This window comes from Pseudonaja textilis, chromosome 7 (genome assembly GCF_049901715.1).
Source record: "Pseudonaja textilis isolate UNSWEBS1 chromosome 7, rPseTex1.2, whole genome shotgun sequence".
NCBI lineage: Eukaryota > Metazoa > Chordata > Lepidosauria > Squamata > Elapidae > Pseudonaja > Pseudonaja textilis.
This window is the reverse complement of record NC_141996.1, coordinates 59,984,080-60,007,081: the sequence shown is the minus strand read 5'-3', so window position 1 is coordinate 60,007,081 and position 23,002 is coordinate 59,984,080. Positions and strand designations below refer to the sequence as shown.

The following is a 23,002-nucleotide window of genomic DNA, read 5'->3' as shown; positions in this document are numbered from 1 at the left end:
TCTATAGACCTTTAACAGAGTAACAGATTGATAACAATTTCATAACACGTTCATATCAAGTTATATAAATGTTCTGATCTCTAACAGGTCAGACTAAGAACAAACATGGAGTCTGTCTTGCCCTTTATATTCTTAGGTGTATAAGGTATATTTCCACATATAACAATATGCCAACCATCTCTCCAGTTTATTTGCAAACTCAAAGTGTCTTTGTTTAGCGTACTTCAGTTTTGTTTTTATTTCTTGTTCTGTAAACATGGACAGTTGTTGTCATAGCAGTTTAATTTGATATAAAGGTCCATAGGTGTATTTTGCAATTTGATTTCTCTCTGTCTGATTTCATCTAGTATCTTTTGTGTCTTTTCGTGGGTTTTTTTCTTCTCTAAACAATTATACTGTATAAAATAACCCCTTACAACAGCTTTACTAATATCCCACACAGTTGTTAAACTTGTCCCTTTACCTAATTTATTATTAAAGTATTCATGTACGCCATGTGCACAATTATTAGGCAAGCTGTATTTTGGAGGATTAATTTTATTATTGAACAACTACAGTGCTCTCGGTCAATCCATAATAAACGTCAAACCTGAATATTTAAGACAGTTAAAATGAGGTTATGGTTTTCTTAGGAGAATATCTATGTGTGCACAATTATTGGACAACTATTAGTGTGCAGAATAATTATGCAACTAAATAAAAAATGAAAATTTTCCCATCTCATTTATGTTCATCTGTTAAAGTGAGAATAATAACCTGTCATGACCCAGGGCAAGACACGGAGGGAACACAGCCAGCTGATAGTTTGAACTCCCCTTTATTGCCCCAACTTTCCCCCAAACAATCCCATGTTTATGGCAAGTGCTCACACACACCTCCAGCAGCCTCTGGCTGCGAGTAATCCAGCAAAACACCGTTAGCACAATAGCTTCAAGGTCAGAAGTCCAGTTAGGCAAAGGGAACAAGGCAGCATAAAGGCAAGAAGTCCAGCAAACTCCAGACATCGGCAATGGCACATGAAACTCCACGAATCCTGACAAGCACCTCTCCGCATGGGGTCTCCTTAAGTCTCAATCCCCAGATGTGCCTTGTGAAGAGGGGCAGGGCGCTCTCCTCCTGAATTGTCAGGTTGTCCTGCACTGCTTCTGCCTCCTCTCCACTCTCCATGCTCAGGGATCAGGAGGGGGCAGTCCTTGCTTGTTGTCTGAGTTCCATTGCTCCATTGCCTGCCCTCTCTTTCCCCCTCTCTTGGTCATCCTGTCCCCGTTCTTCCCGGCTGGCAAGCCATTCCAGGCCTGAGGAGCCTTGTCCTGCTCCTCCCTGTGTTCCTCTGGAACCAACGAAGCCATAGTCTGTGGGCCTCAGCTTCAGCTTGTCATCCTCCATGGACTCAGGCTCCGATGGGGCCATGACACAACTCAAAATTTACAAATAAACATTTCTGACAGTTCAAAAAAAATCAGTGACCAATATAGCCATCCTTCTCCATAACAGTCATAAGCCTTCCATTCATGGAGTCTGTCAGTTTCTTGATTTGTTAATGATCAACTTTTTGTGCAGCAGCAACTACAGCTCCCAGACATTGTTCAGAGAGGTGTACTGATTTCTTTCACTAACTCTCCTGTTTAAGAAGGACCCACAAGTTCTCAATAGGGTTTAGGTCAAGTGAGGAATGTCATTATTTTTCATTTTAAGTCCCTTACTGGCTAGCAATGCAGTGGAGTATTTCAATGCATGCAATGGAGCTTTGTCCTGCATAAAAATCATGGTGGTCATGAAAGATGCAGAATTTTTCCTGTACAACTGCTTAGAGAAAGTGTCTTCTAAAAACTGACAGTAGGTTTTTGCGTTGATTTTGAGTCCACCTTCAACCCCAAAAGGTCCAACTAGCTCATCTTTAATAATACCAACCAATACCCCACCTCTACCTTGCTGGCGTCTAAGTCAAAGTGGATCTCTGTGCCCATTATTGATCCAGCCATGGGCCCATCCATCTGGTCCATCAAGAGTCATTCTCATCAGTCCCATAAAAACTTCAAGAAATCTGTCTTCAGATATTTCTTGGCCCAATCTTGCCATTTCAACTTATGTATCTTGTTCAGTGATGGTCAGGTTTTAGCCTTCCTTACCTGGGCCATGTCTCTGAGCTCTGAATATCTTGTACTTCTGGGCACTCCAGGTAGGTTGCAGTTCTGGAATATGACAGCACTGGAGGATAATGGATTCTTGGTTAGCTTCACATTTGTTTCTTCTGAAATCTTTAGCATTTAATGTGCATATGTTTTTCTCAATATTTTTTGCGACCCTGTTGACTGTTTACAACAAAACGTTTGATAATTCTGTGATAGCACCCCAATATCTTAGCAATTTCAAGGGTGCTGCATCCCCCTGAAAGACTTTTTACAATTTTTGACTTTTCAGAGTCAGAGTCTTTTTTAGCCCATTTTGCCTGAGGAAAAGAAGCTGACTAATAATTATGCACACCTTAATGTAGGATGTTGATCTCCTTACCCTCCCTCATTACACAAATACACATCACCTGATCTGCTTATATTCACTAAGAATTTAAGTTTATACAGCTTGGAAGTGGAAAATATGCATACAAAGGGTGATAGGGTCAAAATACTCATTTGCCTAATAATTGTGCACATGATGTAGTTCTTTTTTACAATCTTTTATGAACATTTCCTTTTGCAGAACAGATTAATTTCATCTCCATCTGAAGCTCGACTCTCTCCTCTTAATACCAAAAGCACTGGATTATGATCAGAAAAGGATTTGGGTAAAATATCTACTTTTATATTTTTATTTGCAAGATTTTTAGAATTCCATATCATATCAATTCTTGAAAAATACTTGTCTTTCTGAAAAAAACTGTATATTCTCTGGCGGAGCCATTTTTATATCTCCATGAATCTATTCGTGTCATTGTCCATCATCTCAAAAAAGGTCTTTGGTAATTTACCGTGGGAGTGTTTAATCCCCTTAGTAGTTAATCTATCCAAATGTTCTGTCTCCCCAAAAAGCACTGTCAGTTCTGAGTCCCAGCAAAAACCTCTTTTATTACAATAATGTGAATTTATTTCATTCACAGTCAGCCAATGACTTGGCAAAAGTCTTGCGAAGGTATACTAACGAGCTTGGACCTTTATCAATCCTGGAACGCTGCCTTGTAAATAGTTCCACACTCACTGCTGGCAGGGAAGGGCTGGATTATATAGACTCCACAAGATTGGAACAAACAAATGACCAAACAAGTGAGTTGTTTCCTGCAAAAGCATCCTCCCTTTTTGCTTCTCTTTTAATCCTGATGGGAGGGGCCATTCATCGTCCACCCATGTCGATTCTGAGTTCTTAATTGTGCCGTCCTTTTGGCAGTTCTGCACATGCACAGGCTGAGAACCAGTTCCAGAAGCTCCCCCGCCTCATTGCTGTCCAAGCCTGAAGGCAGCTGATGACTGGCAGTCTGCCCTGGCCCCATCTCTGCCTCTCACACAGAGCCTTCATCCGAGCCTTCCTCAGCCTCCAGGAATGGCCTGGGTTCCTCCCCAACCCCCTCACTACTGTCTGACTCTGCTGCAAGCTCTGCCAGCAGCTGGCAGACCACAACACCAAAGCTGGTGTAATCACTCCATTCCAATTCCCCAACATAAGCCAGTTTTCATACAAAAAGGATAATAATTGATACATTAGATATTCAAAAAAATTACTTTTATCATTTGGCCTGTATATGCCAATCACTATTGATTTTATTTCATTGAGTTCAATTTCTGCTACTACAAATTACCATATTTGCAATAAACCATTGTTTATGACAGTGTTATGTGAATTTAACCAAGTCAAACTGCTCCTCCTCCTCCTCCCTGCACAAATCTAGGTCCCCTTCCACCTCTTCCTCGTCCTCCCTTACTGAGGGCGAAACCTCCCCCTGATGGGGTACCTGATCCTGGGGCGGTTCCGATCTGAGTGGGAGTGATCTTATGGAATGAGAGTCGGATTCGGTGGCCAGCTGATATAGACCAGGCCTAGCCATCTGTTGGAGTCCTTCCGCAATTCCTTGGCGGATAGCCAACTCCATCCAGGATCTCAGTTGCTCCAGAACCTTCTGAATGAGAGGTTCCTCCTGGCGTAGGCTGGCGGCTGTGGGTGTGAAGGTAGCCTCTGGTGTTCGTCTGGCTGGTGTTCAAGGAGCCTGGTGACCTTGAGAGGGCGAGCTGCGCCTGGATAGGGAGGAATGGACTAAAGGAGGGGGGTTAGAGTAGAGGTAGAAGGAGTGGAAGGAGGTGGTATGGGAGGCACTGAGCCTGCCTGTCTGGTGCGTCTTATCTATTTCTTTTTTCAGTGCCTTGTGGCGTCTTAGGGCGTCCCTCTGGGAGGCTTTGGAGGAATCCTTAGCCTGCCTGCGCAGATGGTGGTTTTTTTATTTGGCCTTCAAAGAAGGGCCTCTGAAAGGATTGCCTTCTGCCATTTTTAGATAATTGAGGAAGATAAAGATCAAATATGAGGCGGTTGGAGTGCCTAGGGGTCGACCTACAACAAGGCCGGGAGCCCTGGGAAATTCTTTTATGCCCCCCCTTTTTTATTCATATATATATATGTATGTATGTATGTATGTATGTATGTATGTAAAATTTATTAAAATAAGAAAATCTTTCTCTGTCTCTTATTTTCCTCTGGTATTGTTATTATTGTTTTTATATATATAGGTTTCGCCCCTATACCAGACTGCCTTCCCAGGCAGAACTGGGCGGAAGTGGTGAGAAGTAAGCCGCGCCAGCTACAGCAGCCTGCGGCAGAGAACAAGCCTCCAACGCAACAGAGTAAATTCAAGGCTTTTATCGACTCTGAGCAGGCCTGCGGGTCCTGCTGCTTCAGTACGGGCATGCTGCAGCGATCAGATAGATAAGGGGAAAAAAACCAAAATGGCACCCAGCCATGAGGCGGCGCTTAAAATGGCGACCGCCTGCGATGTGGACTTACAGGGCCCTTCAGCAGCAGCAAGAAAAACTCCTCAGGGGCAATCCAAGGTCCCCAGGGGGAGGTCAGGAAAGAAAGAGGCAAATAAGCTTCGGATTGATAAGAAAGGTGGTGTTCGGGGGGGGGGGAACGGAGCGAATCGGAGTGTCTAAATAAAAACGAAGTCTGTTAGGCAGAACCAAGGAAAAAAAACGGCAGAAAGGCAATGAGGAAAGGGGGGGGGTAGTTTGTAAAGTTTGCTAGCCTTCCCCCTGGCACCCCATGGGGCCTGGGAGGGCTTCCCAGGGGAATCTAAAATCAAAACTAACTGCGCAGGGCTAAGAGAGGAAATAAACCAAATACAACCTGATGAGAAGAAAGATAGCGAGTCAAAATAAGGCTTTCCTGAGATGGCCAAGAGCACTTCGAAAAACACTGCCTACTCTGCACGAGGCTGAGCATAAACTGGGGAACGCTGTAATGGAGTCATGTGATGGAAGGAGGAGCGTTCCTCAAGAATTAAGCTCAGCCTACAACAGCAGAGACAGAAGCACTACCCACTCTCTGGATGATCCAAGCAGCTCTAAGGAGAAGGGTCAGGATGTTTTAGCTTCAAAACTTATTGTTGAAAAGCTTACAAAACATAAATACATTTATATTATTCATTGCCACCAATGAATATGTTACCTTGTCTTTAACTATTAAATTTGATTCAAAATCCTTATGGTTACTCAGAGGTAGGAAATTTCTGCTTTCTGATAAAAGTTCAAACATTCTGCATTGTTAGTTCTTTCTGCTGTTTGCAGAATTTGGATCAGCAAGCAAGGTGGGGTGGGGAATAAAAGAAAAGCCAAAATGTGACTCTCTGAGTTAATTGAACTTACACTGTTAAGTAACTTAAATATGAGAGAAGAATTGGGAAAAGTAATCTGTTTTTCCTGAGAATCTTTCTGCTTTTTTTCTGAAAACGTGAAGGAAAAAAAACATACTGTCAGATCCGAGTATCTGCCATTCTTCAATGGAAGAAGGGCGGGGCGGGGGGAGTTGGTAGAAGTAATCCTTTTTGATGTAACCTGAATATCTAAAGTCTTGTATTGAATCTGTATAACTTGCACGTGATATACAACTGCGGACTGGAGCCCAGATACCTGGAAACTTGTCACCTCTTGGAGAGATAGCAAGAGAAGAAGGGGCCATAAAAATTCCAGCTCCGAAAGTAAACTTCCTGGGAAACTCTTCTAAGCTACTTCCCAGAAAAGGTGGGGGTATTAACATGTTGTTTCTTTGTTTGACTAAATCCACATCAGAATAAGGGGAGGGGTTCTAACTCCCTTTATCTATACTGTATGCCTGGAAGCATCTTAGATTCTGCTTTGACTAGTACTGGGATCACTTCCTTTCAATAAACAATTCCTTCTGACGTCCTTAGCTTTCAGAAGTTCATTCTTATTCTTTGAAGGGAGAGGGTCTAGGCCTTACATAAAGCAGGACCTGCAGTAGTGGTCAACCTGGAGAGGAATTTTTTTCTCTCCTTCTATAGAGAATTTCATTCTACCAAAGGGAACCTGAGAAAATGTCTGAACATAGCAAGGAGCAAGGGGAAGCTGAATGCTGGGGAGAAACTTCGACAGCTACCCAACCAGACACTGACTTTGTGTACCCCATCGAAGACAGTGGAGCTGCCTGTGAAAATTCCACAAAGCCCTGGTGGTCTATAAGCATAGGAAAGAAAGACAACTGGGATGGAAGAACCAGGGGAGTAATCCTCACCCAGGGTAACCATAAACCCAGGTGGAAAATGGAGCTGGAGGCCCTCTCTTATCAGGAAGAATGGGTCAAGAAACCACTGGCAGATGACCGACTGAAACAGTAGATAAATCGTCTCATGAGGGAAACCCTGGAGGACCTCAATGTGAGGGATGAACTAGGTCACCAATGAAGGAGAACGAGTGAACCAGAAATTGAGAGAACCCGAGCCGTCACCCCTGATCTAGCTGAGAATGATGGAGCAATGGAACAAGTTGGCGCACCAGCAGCAGTGCCAGGTACCCAACCCCTTGCCTCTCCAGAGCAGGGGCCAACCCTGGCCAACCCAGAGACATACAACTGCAGAGAAAGATCCCACCCTTGGGGGTGAAATTCAATAGGGACCCCCAGAAACTGGGATTCTTCCTGGTGCAAGTCCTCACCTATATGCAAGAATATGGGCAGAACTTCCCCACCCAGAGGACTCGAGGCCCTAGAAGGAGCAGCTCCCAGATGGATAGTGACCCTCCACAATGTCAATGCCCCAGAATTGAGGAATCTCGATCAATTTATGACAGCCCTACGCCAATGCTTCAAAGACCCCCTTGCTGATCAAAAAGCCCACGACTGCATTAGGATTGTAAAGCAAGGCCGTTGCCCTGTTGCCGAATACACTGAGAATTTTGCAACCTGGCCAACCGAGTCAACTGGCCAGAAGATATCCTAGTCTGTTGGTTCAAAGATGGACTCAATGACAACCTGTACACTGCTTGCCTGGCCCATGGAGCTCCAAACCTTTTGCATGAATGGTACCTGATGGCAGAGGAGGTGGAGATAGACATGGCCTGTAACCAGTACTGCAGTGGCAGAGTTTGGAGAAGATTCCCACCCCAGGGGAAGCGGGAGTTTTTCAAACCCCAAACCACCATGACTCCAAGACCATCTGGCTGTTTTAAGTGTGGAAAGGAGGGGCACCGCGCAGCAGACTGCTGTTGAAAAACCCCTTCCAGAAAGCCAGACCACCCGGGGGGGGGGGGGAACCCTGGAAAATCCAACCCCCGAGGAAAAGAAACAGCTCTGAGAAGCCGTGAGGTTTCGGACCCCCTCCAAACCCAGAGGAAGAATCCCCAATGCCTCAAGGAGACCTGAGCCAATCTGAAAGTGATCCAGAAGAAGACCTGCTGGTAAGCGACCCAATCAAACCACTCACTCTACCCCTAAGACTGTTTATCCCCAGCCAAGGGAAGGGGGAGGAAGTAGCAGCCTTACTGGATTTGGGTTGCACCTGGTGCCTAATCAACCACACCCTAGTAGAGAAATTGGGAATCCACCTAAGGAAAATGGAAAACCCCATTGCTTTCTGCCAATTAGATGGAACTATAGCGGGGGAGGAACCAGACAGTTTTGCCACAGAACTGTTGAAAATCTGGGGAACCATAGCAAGATGGTTCATTGTAGTCCCAGGAATGGAAAGACCACTAGTCCTAAAGCTCACATGGCTACAGAAATGGAATCCAAAAATAAACTGGAAGAGAGGAACTGTACAATTCCAGGTAGCATTTGCAAACATCCCGGTGGTGGGGGGGAGAGAACAGAGAACCAGCCATAGCCAGCCAGCTGACTGAACCCATTAACATCCCCAAAGAGTATCAGGATTTATCCCAAGTATTTAGCCAGGAGGCTTCTGATGAACTCCCACCTCATTGTGCCACAGACTGTTTCTCCCCTTTCTAATCTGCTCAAGAAGGGGGAGAAGTTCCATTGGGGTGTTGAGGAGCAGGCAGCTTTCGAGGCATTGAAAGTTGCCTTTGCTTCCGAGCCTATCCTCAAACACCCTGATCCAGGCCAGCCATTTGTGGTGGAAACAGATGCTTCCGATGTGGCTGTTGGTGCAGTGCTCCTCCAGGCCTATGCTCCCGCAGGCACCTTGTTCCCGTGCACTTATTATTCCCGGAAGTTGTCGGCTCCAGAGCGCAAGTATATGATTTGGGACAAGGAGCTATTGGCAGTTAAGGTTGCTTTTGAGACATGGCAGCACCACCTGGAGGGGGCTCATCACCAAATCGAGGTTTCGATGGATCATCGCAATTTGGAACACCTACGTACAGCTCGGACATTGAACCAGCATCAGGTAAGATGGTCCTTATTCTTTGCTCGATTTGATTTCCCGGTGACCTATGTTCCGAGTGGAGGGAATCAACGCACCGACTAAAATGGCCCACTTTATTTTGTGTGCGGGTCTTCCATCGGCCAAGATAATGGCTCAATTGTTTATCTCCCATGTTTTCCAGTTGCATGGATTACCAGACCACATGGTATCAGATCAGGGGTTACAATTTACAGCACACTTCTGGCAGACCCTACTCGCGAAACTGCAAGTTCAGGCGTGTCTGTCTTCTTCTCATCACCCCAAAACTGATGGAGGGACAGAGTGAGTGAATGCTATTTTGGAGCAGTACCTCCGCTGTTTCAGCAATACTCAACAAGACAATTGGGTGGAGGTGCTGCCGGTGACAGAGTTCGCTTATAACAGTGCTCAACATGCATCCACCATGTGTCCCCTTTCTTTGCTAACTATGGGTTTCATCCACAACTTTTCCCTTTAGCCCCATTTGATTTCCCCAGTTCCGGCAGTGGATATGTTTTTGCAGGAGTTAAAAGCCATGCACCACATGGTCTGCGATCAACTAGAGAGAGCCAAGGAAGACTATAAACCAGGGGTGGGCAAACTTTTTGGCTCGGGGGCCTCATTGACTTTTAAAATTTGACAGACGGGCCGCCACCTGGTGTCGAAATGCCTGTCATTACAAGTCAAAATCAAATGAATGCAATCATTCAATCATTCTCATCAAACCTTAATTCTGTACCAATCTTCGGTGGGCCGGATTAAAAAGACCAACGGGCCGGATGTGGCCCCCGGGCCGTAGTTTGCCCACCCCTGCTATAAATGGTTTGCAGACTGACATCATCGTGATGTTCCACCTTTAGTGGTCAGCGATCGGGTTTGGCTCTCTACTCAATATTTACCAACAACGCAACCATTGAAAAAGCTCGATCACTGTTACTTGGAACCTTTTCTGGTCGAGGCAGTGATCAATCCTGTGGCTTATCGTCTTTCCCTGCCACTGACCATGCGTATCCATCCTGTTTTTCATCGTTCCCTGTTAGTCCCTGCCTCGCCTGACAGTCCGCATAGACCGGCTCCATCACAGCCAGCCCCAGTAGCCCCTCTGGGAGAGGAGGACTACGAAGTGGATAGCATCCGAGATTCATGCCAGTTGTGGGGCTGATTTCAGTATTTGGTGGCATGGAAAGGTTATGGACCAGAGGACTTCACCTGGGTCGATGCCACTGATGTTCATGCTCCTCGTTTGGTCCAGGACTTTCACGCTCGGTTTCAATGTCCTCATCTGGCTGGTCCCGGGGGAGGGGGCCCTGTGGTGGGGGATAGTGTCATGCCTCTGGTGGAGTCTGACTCTGAGGAAGAGGAGGAACAGTCAACAGAGAGTGGGAGTGTGGCTCCAGAGGTGGTGGAGGAGGCTGGGGAACGGCAGAGGCCGGCTGAGCAGTCAGAGGAGGATCCAAGCCCATTCCCTATCCATCCTAGGTCACACAGGGAGGAGAGGATCATGGAAAAGTGAGGTCTACTCAAGAGGAGATTGCCATGATCCTCCTCATGGCTTGCAGGTGGGAGGTATGTATATAAGTTTGCAACTGCGCAGTTAGAATTGCTGAAGTTAATTAGTGTTCACCTTGAAAGAGGCTTATCTTTGCTGGCGTTCTTCCCATGGACTTTCCTCGATTATTTTCCTGGAGTTTATAATTAGTTATCTTGGCTTGCTTCAGAACTCTCATCAATGCGGTTTGTTTTGGTTTTCTGTTTTCCTCATTATTTACATTATTTGTGACTTTAAACTGTGCCTAATAAAACAGTGAAATTAAATTGAAGGCTTTACCAGACTTTAATATATGTTTTGGGCTTTGGCTTATTTTGAGAGACTACAGGTCATCACACAATGTTTCATGTATTAGAATATGTGTTTGAGCTCGGTTTCTATTTTTTCTCCCCATTTTTGTTATAATTAATAATTTTTGCTTATGCTTGATTCACTGTGTTACAAAACTCATCATACGGAGTTATCTTTTTACATTTGCTATGTTGATAGTTTATTTTAAAACTGAAGGTTTTGCTTCTCTTGAATCTGCTGAAATTAAAAAGAAAAAAAATTGAGTAAATATGTGTATACTGTTTTTAATCTATTTTTTGTTCATGTGTGAATTTGTAAGAATTTGCTTTCATTTTTTTTTGAAAACAGTTTTATTAGTTTTTAAAGACAAACAAAACAAACAAAACATAAAAACATCCAACTTTTCCATAAGTATACAGTGTGTCGGTTGGTTTACCAATTTTTTGTGCCTCCATTTCATAGTCTCAATTACAATTACATTACATAATGACTCATATTCAAAAATTATATACCCTAGTATCACTATTAAACAATCATTTGACTCTGATTTTATTCATTCATGCTTTACGAGATAACTATAATTTACTTAGTTTATTTAATAGCAAATCATATAATCATACCAAATCTATCCTAAAAACATTTTATAAATATCAAATAGAAAAGAAAAAATGTCTCTTTATATATTCATTATTATCTAAGATTCTAAATATTCTATTTATTATGTTTTATCATCCAATCATCGATAGAAAAGATCCCAAATTTCATAAAATTGTTTATCCTCTTGTTCTCTAATTTCAAATGTCAATCTACTCATCTCAGCACATTCCAATATTTTCTTAATAATTTCTTCCTGCAATGGTATTTTCTCATTTTTTTCCCAGTTTTTAGCAAATACAATCCTAGCCACTGTGAATACATTTACAATCAGGTATTTCAGATCTTTACTGTATGTATCAGGTAAGATTCCCAATAAAAAAATCTCTGGTTTCAAGTCTATGTGTTTCTTTGTCATTTTTTCCAACCACATGCGAATTTTAGTCCAATATTTTCTAGCATCCTCACAAGTCCACCACATATGGTAATATGAGCCAGGAATCTGATGACATTTCCAGCATTTTTCAGATTTTTTCTTGAACATTCTTGCTATTCTTGTTGGGGGAAGGTGCCACCTGTAAAACATTTTATACAAATTTTCTTTATAAGCTGTTGACATTGTCATTTTATAATTTTGAGACCACAATTTTTGCCATTTCTCTAAATCGATCCCATATCCAAAATTCTTCCCCCAAGCAATCATAGTTTCTTTAACTTGTTCTTCCTCTAGCTTAATTTCCAATAAATAACCATATAATTTTTTAATCACCTTTTCATCAGTACCTGTCAAAATCTTATCTAACTCAGTCAACTTATCATAAAATCCCTTTGTCTTAAAGTCTTCATCATACCTTGAATGTATTTGCGCATATGAAAACCAGTTCATCTTTATACCTTGTTCCTCTAAGTTTTGCATTGATTTAAGTTCACCCTTTTCATCCAGTATTTCCCCATATCTAACTGTTTGTTCCTTCTTATAAATTATAGGATAGGAAAATGCTTCAATGGTCAATAACCAAACTGGAATTTTCAAATAACATTGTCTTTTAATCTTCTCCCAATTCAGCCACAAAGACTCCCTTATATGATGTCTTCTAAAATAGCCCTGTGTTTTAGTTCCCTTATACCATAAAAAAGCATGCCACCCCAACAACAAATCATGTCCTTCTAATGTCAACAATCTAGTCTTAGTGTTATCCATTCCTTGGCCCACGTCAAGTTTGCAGCTTGGTAGTACAATTCCCAATTAAGCAAACCAAAACCTCCTCTAACTCTGGCATCTTGTAGAAGTTTTAACTTTATTCTTGCTTTTTTGCCTTGCCATATATACTTCAACACAATTTTATTTAAGTCTTCAAAATAGTCTTTTCGAAGCCTAATCGGTATTGTTTGAAACAAGTATAAAATTCTGGGCAGGATATTCATCTTAATTGTTGATATTCTCCCTATTAATGACAATTGTAGATTTTCCCATTTCCTCAAGTCTGAGGCTATCTGTTGCTTAAATTTAATGTAATTGTTCTCTTTTAATGTACTACATCTTGGTGTCAAATATATCCCCAAATACTTGACCTTATTCGTAACTTGAATTTTCAATAGGTCTGCCAGTTCTTCTCTTTCTTTTAATAACATATTCTTTGTCAAAATCTTTGTTTTATCTTTGTTTATTTTCAAACCTGCCACCTCACCATATGTCTCTATCTTTTCCAATAGTTTTGGAGCTGTTTCTAAGGGGTCTTCCAAGATAAAAGCCAGATCATCCGCAAAGGCTTGCAATTTAAATTCTTCCTTTTTAATTTTCATTCCCTTTATACTTTTATCATCTCTAATATTTCTATTCAACACTTCCAGATAGCAAAGGTGATAGGGGGCATCCTTGTCTTGTACATTTTCTTATATTAATAGGGTCTGTGAATTCTCCCTCTATCATTACCTTTGCCGTTTGCTTATGGTATATGGCTTCTATTGCTTGAATAAATTTTCTGGCAAAACCCATCTGTTCCAATAATAATAACATAAATCTCCAATTCACATTATCAAATGCCTTTTGGGCATCTAAAAATATCAAAGCCATTTGCTTTTCGGGATGTGCCTCATAATATTCCAAAGTGTCCAGGATTACTCTCATATTGTCCTTGATTTGTCTCTTTGGTAGAAATCCATTTTGATCTGGATGAATAAAGTTATTTAAGTATTTTTTAAATCTTTCTGCCAAAATTGAAGCAAAAATTTTGTAGTCTGCATTTAATAAAGAAATAGGTCTATAGTTCTTGATTTGCGATGGATCAGCCTCTTCTTTTGGAATAAGTGTAATATAAGCTTCTGACCATGTTTTAGGTATCCTCTTTAACATAGCTTCATTCATGACTTCAAGCAATGGAATGCTCAATGATTCTTGTAGTGTTTTATAAAATTCTGCCGGAAGCCCATCTGGACCTGGTGCTTTCCCATTGTTTTGCTTCTTAAGTGCTTCAGTTAATTCCATCATTGTTATATTACTTTCTAACATTTTTTCAGTCTCTTTAGGTATCCTAGGTAAATTAGCATTCTGTAGATACTGTTTGACTTTTTCCTCATCAATATTCTCTTGCTTATACAGTTGCCTGTAGAAGTCTCGAATGATTTCCTTTTTCTCTTCATTACCATAGCAAATTTGGCCTTGATCATTTATTAATTGTAATATTTTCCTTGATTCTTTCTCCTTTCTCAATTTATATGCTAACCATCTGCCTGGTTTATTTGCATCTTCGAAATAGTTCTATTTAGCACTTCTAATTTTCTGTGCTAATTCTTCTTTCTCTATTAGACCCATTTTATGTTTAATTATGTCCAATTTTAATTTAACATCTTTTTTCTGTGGCATTTTCTGCAGTTCTTTTTCAAGTCTTTTATGCTCATCTTCTAAAACTTTAATAGCTTGCCTTTTCTTGATTCTTTTTTCTTATATAGTCTATTATCAAGCCTCTAGCATATGCCTTCATTGTGTCCCAAACATTCTGTATTGAAGTATCTTCTTTTTTGTTTTCTCTATAAAAAAAGGCCAGTTCTTTCTCCATCCATTGTACAAAGTCTTTTTCCTTTAAGATAGTATTATTTAACGTCCATCTCGATCTTTTTTTTGTCCTTTCCATTTAATTGTCATTGGATTATGGTCTGCCCAAGTACTTGTTTCAATATTTGTTTCTTGAATGTTAGATATTAGTTCTGTTGAGATCCAAATCATATCTATTCTCCATCGAGCTGCTCCGAGCATCCAGATTGGGAGGTGCTCCAGTCTCTACACTCACAGGCTGAGCTTCAATCTAGGAACGCTCCTCCCTGTCCATGTGACTCCCTTGGAGCGTTCCCCAGTTTTTAGCTCAGCCTCGCAAGCTTTTAGCAGACCTCCTTGGCCGATTCAGGAATCCAGCAAATTGTGTTCAGGTTTGAATTTTCCCTTTAGTCCTTGGCCCCTGCGCAACTGGGTTATTGCTCATTGTAAGAGGAGCGTTTTTCTCACCCCTCGGAGGATCGAAACGGGGGAAGAACAGCACCTTCGCGCCCCCCCATCCTCTTTCTACCTGCCGTGCCTTGAAGCCGTGCTGCTCGCAAACAGCAGTTTCCTTATAACGTGTTTCTTCGCACGCTGTTGCTCCTTTCCCCGCAGGAACACCTTAAGTAAAAGGAGAATGATTCCTCCTCTCTGCCCCTCATTCCGCTGCGTTTTAAGCTGCTTTTTTCTTGAGGAGGCAAACTTCCGTCCCTGAGCCTTCGCGCTGGCCATCGGACGCCATTTTGGGCATTGCCTCATGGTGGCCGCCATTTTCTTTTAACCAATTTGCTGTGGTGACTGTTCTGAGGCCCAAAGCAGGACCGGAGGCCTGTTTAGTGCCCCTTTGATCTATTAGGCATTGTGGCTCCTAGCCCTATTGCCTGTCATTGTAACTTGTTGGCTATCCCGCAGCCGGCTTAGAGGCGAAGTAGAGGCAGTACCAATACCTCCCATTTTGGCTGGGAGGCAACTGCATGAGGCCCACCCTTCTCTTTTATTTTTCTCTGGCCTCAGCGTTCATTTGTGTAATTTGACTGCTTTTCTCTAATTCATTTAGCGTGTTTTTCTGTCCATCTGGAATTAAATACTACAGTACTTCAGTACTCTAGACCTTAATTGTACATATTTCCATTTCCTTTTTTATTGTTTTTATTTAATAATAATAATAATAAATGAATAAATAAATAGAAATCATATATTCAGATAATAATAATAATAATAATAATAATAATAATAATAATAATAATAATAATAATATTATTAAGGACAAAAAAATTTTCCAAAAGGGGGACGTGGACATCCGGCCTTGTTGTAGGTCGAACTCCTAGGCGAGCCAACCGCCTTCTTTGGTTACTATCATGCATGACTTTCGCTCTTATTGTGGCAGGGGACAACCCCAGAGGACCTTCCTTGAAGGCCAAATCAAAGGCACACCATTTGCGCAGGCAGGCCAAGGGATCACCTAAGTCTCTCAGAGAGAGGCATTAAAGCACCGCGTCCAAGCGGTGGCCTAGAGGTGGAGCTCTCACCTGACAATCAGGAGGTTTCATGAGTTCGATCCTAGGTAGAGGCTAATATTGAGAATAATGAGCTCCCCTGCTGCAGCAGGGGGTTGGACTAGATGACCTCCAAGGCTCCTTCCCTTTTTATTGAGAAGGAATTTGATGAACATTCAAGGGGCTCAAGCTCCATAATCCCAGTACTTCCTTCTTCTCCAGGCCAGGTTTTCTCCTCTGTCACCAGCCACCCGGACATCCGGGGCTATCTTTAATCCATCAGCCACTGGCCCACAGCATGATGACCCATCTGCAGACCCGGTTCCAGACAGGATCGGAGAATGGATGCAGCTGGCTACCTGCCCAGGTACCGCAGAAGGTCTCCAGCAGATGACCATACCAGGTCTACCATCAATGGTTCCTAATATCGTAGCCGTTTCTGGCAGAGCTTTCCCCAGCTTTCCTCACTGGGGTCAGATACCCCCCAGGGGGATATCCTCCCCCCGAAGGGGAGAAGGCGGAGGAAGAGGAAACAGGCCTGGGTCAGGCAAGTGGAAAAGGTTAATATGGGGTCCTTACACTACTCTGAACCTTTTCAGAGGTGGACCCAATGGAATTAGGAATATCGGAGGATGTGGGTATTACCCCCTCCCAGCACACATTCGTGGGTTTCAAACCCCACCTGTTCAAGCCCTTTTTGTTTAAGGCAAAGATATTCTGGTCTGGGGTCACAACCCTCTTACTTCCCCAGCAACCTCTGGTAATCCAGAGAAGTCCTTTCAGACTACCGGTTGTGGAGGCTGAAGTGATTCCTACTCCGCCCATTCTTCTAACCTGGTAGCAAAACAATTAGCTTCTGTAGGGGCTCCTCCCACCCCCTCCAATCGGGATAGGAGAATTTTTAATCTCGATGCAGAGTTTCCACCCTGTTAGAGACTCCCAACTATGTCGGGTCCATAGGGGGGTTCGGACCTCCCCTATCCCAAGTGATGCTCTGGAAGCCTTAAAGCCAAATTGGCATTTTGCCGGACGCATCAATTTAATACTTGGCCCACTTGAGCAGCCACCGCTGCTTCCTTCTTTACACGGTCCTCCATTACAAGGCTCCATCAAAGCAGCTTACGGCATTCTCAGCCATCGCTACTCCATACCGTTAAGTTTCCACCGGGGCTGTTTCATCCCAGGTCACAGCCAGCGTCGATCTTGGCTTCAACGTTGGCAAGCAGACATATATATATATAAATAATAACTCAAAAGAAAACAAGTTAAATGGGCCTCTGCTCCCATCTCGGGGGGCAATCTCTTCAATCCAGCCCTTGGACCTTATTAATGGAAAACTGATATATTAAATAAAATAAATAAATAAATTTCTTACGTCTCTCCTTCCCAGACCTGAAGGCAGAGTATCCCAGCTCTTTCGGAGGGGACCCCTTCGAACGCCCTATCAGACAGCTTTCTCTCTCAAGTTTCAGAGAAGCCCTGCCTCCCAGCGGGCCCAACTCCAGGATCGAACCGACTCCCGGTTCCAGCTCCAAGAAACCCCTTCAGGACGCAGGCAGTAATCCTCCTGGCACCCCAGATAAGTCCCTTACTTCTCATCCCATTGGCGGATGCCTCAAACTCCTTGCCGAGGATGCCTGGGTTAGGGACGCTATCAATTCGGCCTTTTTCTCCTGAATTTCAATCCCCTCCCCCCGAGCATTTCAGGATACCCCCTCTCCCAAGATTGCACCAAACATGGACTAGTAGATGCCGCTATCCAGCATCTTATTGGATCAAGGCCAACAGTCTGTCCCACCCTTAAACACTCCGGAAGGTAGAGGCCCATTTTTGATTTGAAAAGGATCAACTGGTTCATTCTCCGGCATAAATTTAGGATGCACTCGCTACAACCTATTCGTCAGGGTACCAGGAAGGGAGATCGGCTCACTTCCATTGACCCCTCTGAGGCATACCTACATATCGTTATTTGACCCTCCCGTTTCAAAATTCTCCGATTCGCTACCACAGTCAACACTTCCTATACGGGATCCTTCCCCTTGGCTTGACCTCGGCCCCGAGAACCTTCATCAGAGCCTCATGGCTCTGATGGCTCTCCTTAGAGTCTTCCCCATCCGCATTCGCTATTTCTGGATGACACTCTTATCCTGTCCCCTTCCAAACTCCAAGCAGAAAGGGACACCAGAACCCCACAACACCTTACGTTGTCACCCTCCCTGCTCTCCAGATGCATGGGTCCTCATTTATTGGCAAAAAAGCCAGTTATCTCCATCCACCGAATAGCATCCAGAAATCGGTCAGGGAGATCAGGCGGGCACAATAAGGTAGCATTACTGGACTTAGTAAATTGCTTGGCTTCATGTATTCCATGGATTGGTTTCATGCATTTCATTTTTCCTTGGGACTGTCTGCATCCCAGATCCCTTCAGTGGTTCCCGCCTCCAAGCAGCGATCGAGAGGTAGCAACCCAAACTCCCTGGCGAAGGCACTTCAGAGGTCCTCATGTCCCTCCTCTGGTGGACCAGACCTGCCATTGACAGAGAGCATTACCTCAGGGAATCCCGGTGGGTCTCCCTCGCCACAGATGCCAGCCTTCCGGATAGGGCGTTACCTCCACTCGTTCTCAGCTCCGGGCACATGGTCAGCAGCCAAGCTACGGTACAGCCTAAATTGGCTGGAGCTTCACGCTGTATACCTGGCCCTACACAGCTTCCTCCCCCAGGTACGCGGACGCCACATCTTCATTCTGACAGGCGCACGTCATCAGAGAGGGGGACACACACCCATTTGGCTCATGAGGGAGGCTAAGCGTCTATGTCGCTGGGCAGAGACCAGCCTCCTTCCACCAGGGCAGCTTATATTGGGGGCCTCAAACATTCAGGCAGACTGGCTGAGCAGGACCACTATAGACCAGTCAGAGTGGCGCCTGTTCCTCTCCCTGTTCAGGGAAGCCTCAGCAATATCAGGCCAACCACTAGTGGTGACACTCGCATCATGTTCAATGCCCAGCCCACGAGACCTTTCTCAAGGTACCCCGCTTTGGGGGCGGAGCACGGAGAACCACACTGCCTTACGTCGTCCCTAGCCCTCAGGGCTGCTTACGCATTCCCCTACTTCCGTTGGTCCCCAGGGTGATCCTAAAGCTGATTCGCGAGAGGGCAGAACTCTCTCGACTACCCCACACTGGCCCAGGAGACTATGGTACACAGACTTTCGCACCCCGTCAGTGGCCCTTCCCTGGAGAATCCCACTGGGCAGAGTCTCATTATCCCAGGGACCCCTCCTGCATCCGAACCTGCAGGGGCCTCATCTGGCCGTCGGAAGGTTGAGTAGGACTGTTTAAAGAAAAAAGGGCCTGCCAGCCAGGCCATCTATACCATTCTGACAGCAACTCGGTCCTCAACCACCTGTACGTATATATAATGCCACATGGGACATTTTTCTTGCTAGATGATGCCGCGATCACTTAGTGATCCACTCTCTCCATCTATTGCACAAATATTAGCCTTCATGCAAGGCGGATAAAGGGCTAGCCCCTAATTCCTTGAGACAACATGTTACAACCTTATCAACCGTCATCTCCTGTGGCAATATTGGCTCGTTTCCACCACCCTCGCATCCGAGCATTCCTTAGAGGAACTGCCAGCTGGCATCCTCCAGTGGTACTCCGATACCCAACTTGGGATCTTAATTGGGTTCTCCTGTTTCTGCTAATCCTCCCTTCGAGCCCTTAAGGGAGACATCACTTCAATGCCTAACGTTCAAACTAGTGTTTCTAGTGGCAGTCTCATCTGCTCGTCGGATTTCTGAAATCGCAGCTCTATCCGCCAGAAGGATCTCGGTGTTTTTCATGCTGATCGGGTGGTCCTACGACCGGACCCTTCCTTCCTTGCCCAAGGTTAACTCAGCCTTTCATGGATCTCAGGAACTTTTTCCTTCCTAACGGTTGTCCCAGTCCCTCGAGAGAGAGAGGAAAAGACACCGGCATTCTTCATTGTCAGGCGTGCGCTTCGTATTATATCAGCCGCACTCAGCCTTTCAGATGGTCGGAATCATTATGCTGTTCGTTTCAACCTAAGACGCTGGGTATCAAAGTATCCCCGTCAACTGTAGGCCGTTGGATTAGAGCTACACTCTCCAAGGCTGACTTGGTTCAAACGCTCCTGTTCCCAGAGGAATAACCGCACATTCCACAAGGAGTGCGGCTACCTCAGCAGTTTGGGCAACTCAGACATTGATCAACGACACCTGTCGAGAGGCCATCTGGTCGTCCCTGTCAACTTTTCATTCCTCTTTACAAGATTGATGGTTTGCTTCAGTCGAAGTGTCCTCTGTCAGTCGAGCCCTACAACAAGTTGTTTAGAAATCAGAGGAGATTCCGACCCAGACGGAGCCCCTCCCATAGGACAAGCCACGCTTTGGTACGTCCCAATCTGGATGCTCGGAGCAGCTCGATGGAGAATGGGCGTTGGTGCTTACCTGATACGCCCTTTCTCGTCGAGCTGCGTAGAGCATCCAGCCCCACCCTAATTTAGCCGTCTGGTGGGGAATCCTGTTTCGGCCAATGAATCAAGGAGTCAGAGATTAATGTTCTACAATGGTCAGGATGAGATGATAGTGTTTGTCTGCTCGTCTTCGTAAAACTGGGGAACGCTCCGAGGGAGTCACATGGACAGGGAGGAGCGTTCCTAGATTGAAGCTCAGCCTGTGAGTGCAGAGACTGGAGCACCTCCCAATCTGGATGCTGTACGCAGCTCGACGAGAAAGGGCGTATCAGGTAAGCACCAACGCCCAATCTGGGCTATGATAAATGTCTATTTGAATAAAAAGTATATTGTTTGGTTTTAGCATTTCTTTCTCTCCATATATCTTTTAAATTTATTTCATCTGTCATTTTAAAGAAGGATTTAGGAAGAGTCTTTCTATTTTGTTTTGTTATTGTTGCTGTGTAATCCAATTTATTGTCTACAATTCTGTTGAAATCTCTCATAACTATATTAACATAGTCCAGTTCAGTCATTTTTATATGTAATTTTTTATAGAATTCTTCTTGTTTATCATTCGGAGCAATCAGGAGTGTTTTCATATATATTTTTTAAGCAAATTTTATTAATTTTACAAAACAATATACAGACAAACAAAACATAAAATATAATAACATATGAAATCTTTTTCTGAAAAAACCAATACAACATCATGTTTAAAGACAGAGTAATTCCACAATATCACATTTCCATATAAACACAATTTAATATATATATTTACCTTATCTGTTCAACTTCATATCTTATCCCAACTCTCTTTATTACTCCCTTTCCTTCTATTTATTCAAATTATATCTCTTTTACTTTAGATTGTATACATTTTTTATATCCATCTGTCTTATTTATAATTTCATTGTTCTCTTCCAATACACAAACAGACAAAACATAAAACATAAAAAACATAAAACATCTTTTCTGAAAGTTGCTTGATCCCGGGTTAAAACTCATCGTACAGACACAACTTCAAAAATCATGTTCCTTTTATATACCATTCCATATCTTATTACCATTTTCCATTTTTTATATAGCTTCTTCCTTCTTTTAACTCTCTTAGTTTTATTCTACTTATCTCATCTCAGTTCTAATCATAATACTTGTCATTCTTTGTCTGTTCTCAGCTATCCATACATCTTTTCTCTTTAAACAAGACTTCTCCTGTACACTGATTGGAGTATGATGCCTTTAACTCTTTCCCCTAACCTAATAATACTTAATATCACACATAACTTGTATTGGGATTCTGTTTAGTACATTCTAAAATTACACAATGTATTATATAGAAAGAAAAAAGAAAAAAAGAAAGAACAACAACAACAAAAGAACAGATTTATAGATATATAATGTGGCTAGTACCACTGTCAATACCATTAAAAAATTAATCATATATCTTAATACTCATTTATATCTCAAGTGTTTTATTCTAAAAAACACATATAAAAACACAATCTTATGTATCTTACAGCAGTGGCCCCCAACCTTTTTTGTGCCACAGCCTGGTACCGGCATCACAAAATGATCCGCGGCCCGGTACCGGCATCAGCACGCATGACAAGGCAAGGCGAGCCGAGCGACTGGCCAGCCAGCCGTCCCCCGCTTCTTTCCACCACCTTCAACTCCTCCTTTGTACCTTTGTCAATGGGCTTCGCTTTGGGACGGCTTCGGGACGGTCGCTTGGCTCACCTTGCCTTGGGTGCTGAAAGAACCCTCGTGCCTTAGTTTCGTTCGAAGCTGCCCCCCCTTCGATGAAACTAAGGCGCAAGGATTCCTTCAGGACCCAAACGCTGCTTTCCAACTGGAAAAGTTCACCCGGAAGCACTTTCTCATCGAAACAAGATGGCGGCGCCCAGCAAACCGGCGGCCCGGTAGGAAATGTTCCACGGACCGGTACCGGTCCGTGGCCCGGTGGTTGGGGACCCCTGCCTTACAGAATCCCTTTTTCAATTAAATTTACCCATTGTCTCTACCGCCATTTCTAAAAATTGAAAAAGAGTGCCCAAAGTATCTTTCCATTCTTGTTCTTCCTTTTTATATTTTTGATATTCAGTTTTTGATTCATCCACAGATAATGCCATTATAAAGAGAAAAGAGTTTTCCCAAAACAGCCACCAAAGTGCTTTTAAGCAAAAATAATTCCCAGAAGATCCAAAGTCACCAAACAATCCAGATAAACTATTTCTTTTAGCACTTTTTCCTTTCTTCCATTTCTTTTTCTGGGGTTACTGTTGAGTCACAAAGTTCCAATTAGAATATGTCTTTTTGAAGTCTTATTAATGTTCAAATAGCTCTTTGAAATTCTAGGCAGTCTCCTCCTTATTTTCAAATTCTACTCCATTTTTTTTCCCTCTCCCTTCCCACTTACAGCATAAAAAGATTTTTCTTTAAATATTCAGAGATCCATATCCCCTTAGTATTAGCATAGTCTTTAGCATTTAGCATACCTCCAATGTGGGTTTTCTGATTTCTCATAAAGTTCTATCGCTGTTCCGTTTGGAAGGAGAGTGAAAAGAAAAAAAGTTTTCCCTTTAATATCCATTCGCCGCTTGTACAATCTGGGAACAATGTATCTTTAGTAAATATTAAATATCAGGATACTTTCACTGTTGCTTTTTCCTGGTCAGCAAAGATCACTTTCACTTCTTCACAGCTCCTCCTGCACTTTCTTTTTCC

General features: G+C 43.3%; 1 protein-coding gene across 11 annotated transcripts in view; it reads left to right on the top strand.

Moving 5' to 3' along the window:
• PRRG1 (proline rich and Gla domain 1) overlaps positions 1-23,002 on the top strand; it is a 64,875-nt gene that overhangs the window by 18,692 nt on the left and 23,181 nt on the right. For 4 of the 11 annotated variants that reach the window (XM_087937784.1, XM_087937783.1, XM_087937781.1 and 1 more), the window contains 2 exons: positions 2,698-2,782; positions 3,095-3,257. The exons of 4 other annotated variants lie outside the window; for them this stretch is intronic. In XM_087937784.1, the coding sequence (XP_087793910.1) occupies positions 3,246-3,257 (12 nt within the window). In that variant the 5' untranslated portion in view covers positions 2,698-2,782; positions 3,095-3,245. The remainder of the gene's footprint in view (positions 1-2,697; positions 2,783-3,094; positions 3,258-23,002) is intronic. 3 more of the 11 variants (XM_087937789.1, XM_087937788.1, XM_087937787.1) reach the window with 1 other exon arrangement.